This window comes from Colobus angolensis, unplaced genomic scaffold (assembly GCF_000951035.1).
Source record: "Colobus angolensis palliatus isolate OR3802 unplaced genomic scaffold, Cang.pa_1.0 Scaffold134, whole genome shotgun sequence".
Classification (NCBI taxonomy): Eukaryota; Metazoa; Chordata; class Mammalia; order Primates; family Cercopithecidae; genus Colobus; species Colobus angolensis.
The window spans coordinates 1,383,391-1,385,845 of record NW_012114422.1 but is presented as its reverse complement, the minus strand read 5'-3'; the positions used below and the strand labels follow the sequence as shown (position 1 = coordinate 1,385,845).

Genomic DNA, 2,455 nt, shown 5'->3' with positions numbered 1-2,455 from the left:
GAAGAGGAGGAAGGAGGAGAAGGAGGGAAGAAAGAAAAGGAGGAAGGGAGGGGAGGAAGGGAGGGAAGGAAGGGAGGCAGGAAGAAGGGAGGGAAAGGAAGGGAGGCAGGAAGAAGGGAGGGAAGGCAGGAAGAGAAGGAAGGAAGGAAGGAAGGGAAGAAAGGGAAGGAAGGGAAGGGAAGGAAAGGGAAGGGAAGGGAGGGAGGGAGGAAGGAAGGAAGGGAGGGAGGAAAGGAAGGCAAGCAGGCAGGAGGAAAAGAAGGCAGGCAGGAAGGGAAGAGGGAGTGAGGGAGGATGGAGTATGAGGCTGATCCTTCAGCCCCGTTGGATCATTTTTCTGAATTAATGGTTATTTACATGCTAGTATTTCTTAGGCTACACTGAGAGGTTATGACAATAACACGAAAAGGTGTGGATTTTTGCTTTGATGGGGAAAATTATTTCAATGACCATATATTTTTCATTCTAAAGTTTTTTTCTCATATACATTGTTCTGAAAACTTTAGCACTGCTTCTACTTGAGTACCCTACAGGCTGAAAATTGAACGAAGAATTAGAAAATTCGAAACGTGAACAGAAAGCTCAGAGCTAGTCAGCCATGCCTAGCTCAGTCGCTTGTCTTCCTCCCATATGCATGTTCTCATGGCTGTGATTTTATGCTGCATACATGTGACAGATTCAACTTTTCAGCTCGTGAAACCAATCCCTGTTCAAAGTACACAATGAAGCATGTTGACATCTTGTGTCATTCTGCAAATAGCACTATGACTTCTGGGTTTCCCCGAGTCAAACTGGATCATCATGGCTTAATTAGCGTGGTGCCATCCCATTCCCAACCGTCTGCCAGATGCCTCCGAGCCCCAACGTGGCAGGCACGTAACCATAACTCAATAGCTGTCCTCAAGTCCCTGGAATCTTGGCAAAGCCAAAATTTGTGCGAGAGGGCTCTCTGGGAAGACAGAGGTTTTCCTGGCCCCTGCTCATTAGCACCCACCCAAGGGACCTTTTAGTCATCCTCTGAGCTCTGCCTGTGGCCAGTTTTAAAGGATGTCGATTCTCCACCCACAGCAGCATAGATCCAGGTACCTTGAGCTTGGAATAGCCTTTCTGAATATACTGTCCGCATTTTTCATGTTCCCCCGAGGAAGCATAAAATTTACTCCACCAGTCCATGATTTCTTCCTCCTAAAGACATGTCAAAATGGAAAAATCTTTAGTGATGTCCTGGACTTCCAATCTATAAAGGAAAATGCATATTTAATAGTTAAGAAATAGGTTCTTCTGACCCTGTTATAGGTGAGATTATATGACTTTTGTTTACATGCACAATAGACAAAGCCTTCACGATTCTTCTACTCGGAAGCTAGAGGTGAAATGACCATTCTTGGTCAATGAAATGTGTTTGGCTACAGTCATACTAGATAATGTTCTTATGTCCTTTAGACACAATCTATTAATTTGTTGGTTTTTATGTTTTTATTCTGTTGACTTGATATTTACATATACATATAAATTTAAAGAAAACCTCCAATATATGTTTTCTACTATCTCATTTTCTTAGCCCTTTTAGCCAGTAATGGCTTGTAATACAATACTCACTAGCTAAAAATTGGAAAAACTGGTTTTAATAAGTTCCTTCCTTTATGTTACAAGCCATACCCTTTAGTTACAAGCTGTACCGGCTTGGGCAAGTTGTTTAGTATCTCTGAGCATCAATTTCTTCATCCACTGAATGGAGTAATAATACAATGGACAAAGCATTCACATGCTGCCTTCATCCATCCACCTGCCTCCAAAAGTTGTTCTGGAAATCATAGGGGATCTTTAGGAGAAAGAGCTTTGAAAATTATAAAACTTGAAATGAAAGGGAGGCATGATGGTTCAGTTAGACCAGGGCTCCCGACATATCCTAGGAGATTCTGGTGCGATCAGTCGGGGGTGAGACCAGGGCATCCAATAAGCCTTCAGAAGTTCCCCAGGAGAGTCCAATGTGGAGACGGTGTTGGGAATCTCTGGTTTCGATGGGTGGTTCTTGGTTGGACAGAAGGGACAGCATGTCAGAGTCACTTGTGGAATACTGTCAAACTATATAGAAGGCCTCCTACTCAGATTTATAACAAGAATAGATTCTTATCAGACCCAGCCATTGCTTATTTTAACCTACCTTGGAAATAGTAACGCCAAAACAAAAACAAACAAAAAAACACAGAATGTCACCTGCAATAGCGACTCTTGGGGGAAAGGAAGAAGGGACAAGAAAGGCTACTTCTTTTTATTTTTTGAGACGGAGTCTTGCTCTGTTGCCCAGGCTGGAGTGCAGTGGCATGATCTCAGCTCACTGCAACCTCTGCCTTCTGGTTTCAAGAGATTCTCCTGCCTCAGCCTCCTGAGTAGCTGGGACTACAGGCATGTGCCACCATACCCAGCTACTTTTTGTATTTTCAGTAGAGATGGG

General features: G+C 43.4%; 1 protein-coding gene across 1 annotated transcript in view; it reads right to left on the bottom strand.

Annotated features, from left to right (window-relative positions):
* The window catches only part of MYOF (myoferlin), a 177,463-nt gene that overhangs the window by 31,147 nt on the left and 143,861 nt on the right, over positions 1-2,455 (bottom strand). Inside the window, exon 41 of the mRNA XM_011934357.1 lies at positions 1,087-1,185. Coding sequence (XP_011789747.1) covers positions 1,087-1,185 — 99 coding nt within the window. The remainder of the gene's footprint in view (positions 1-1,086; positions 1,186-2,455) is intronic.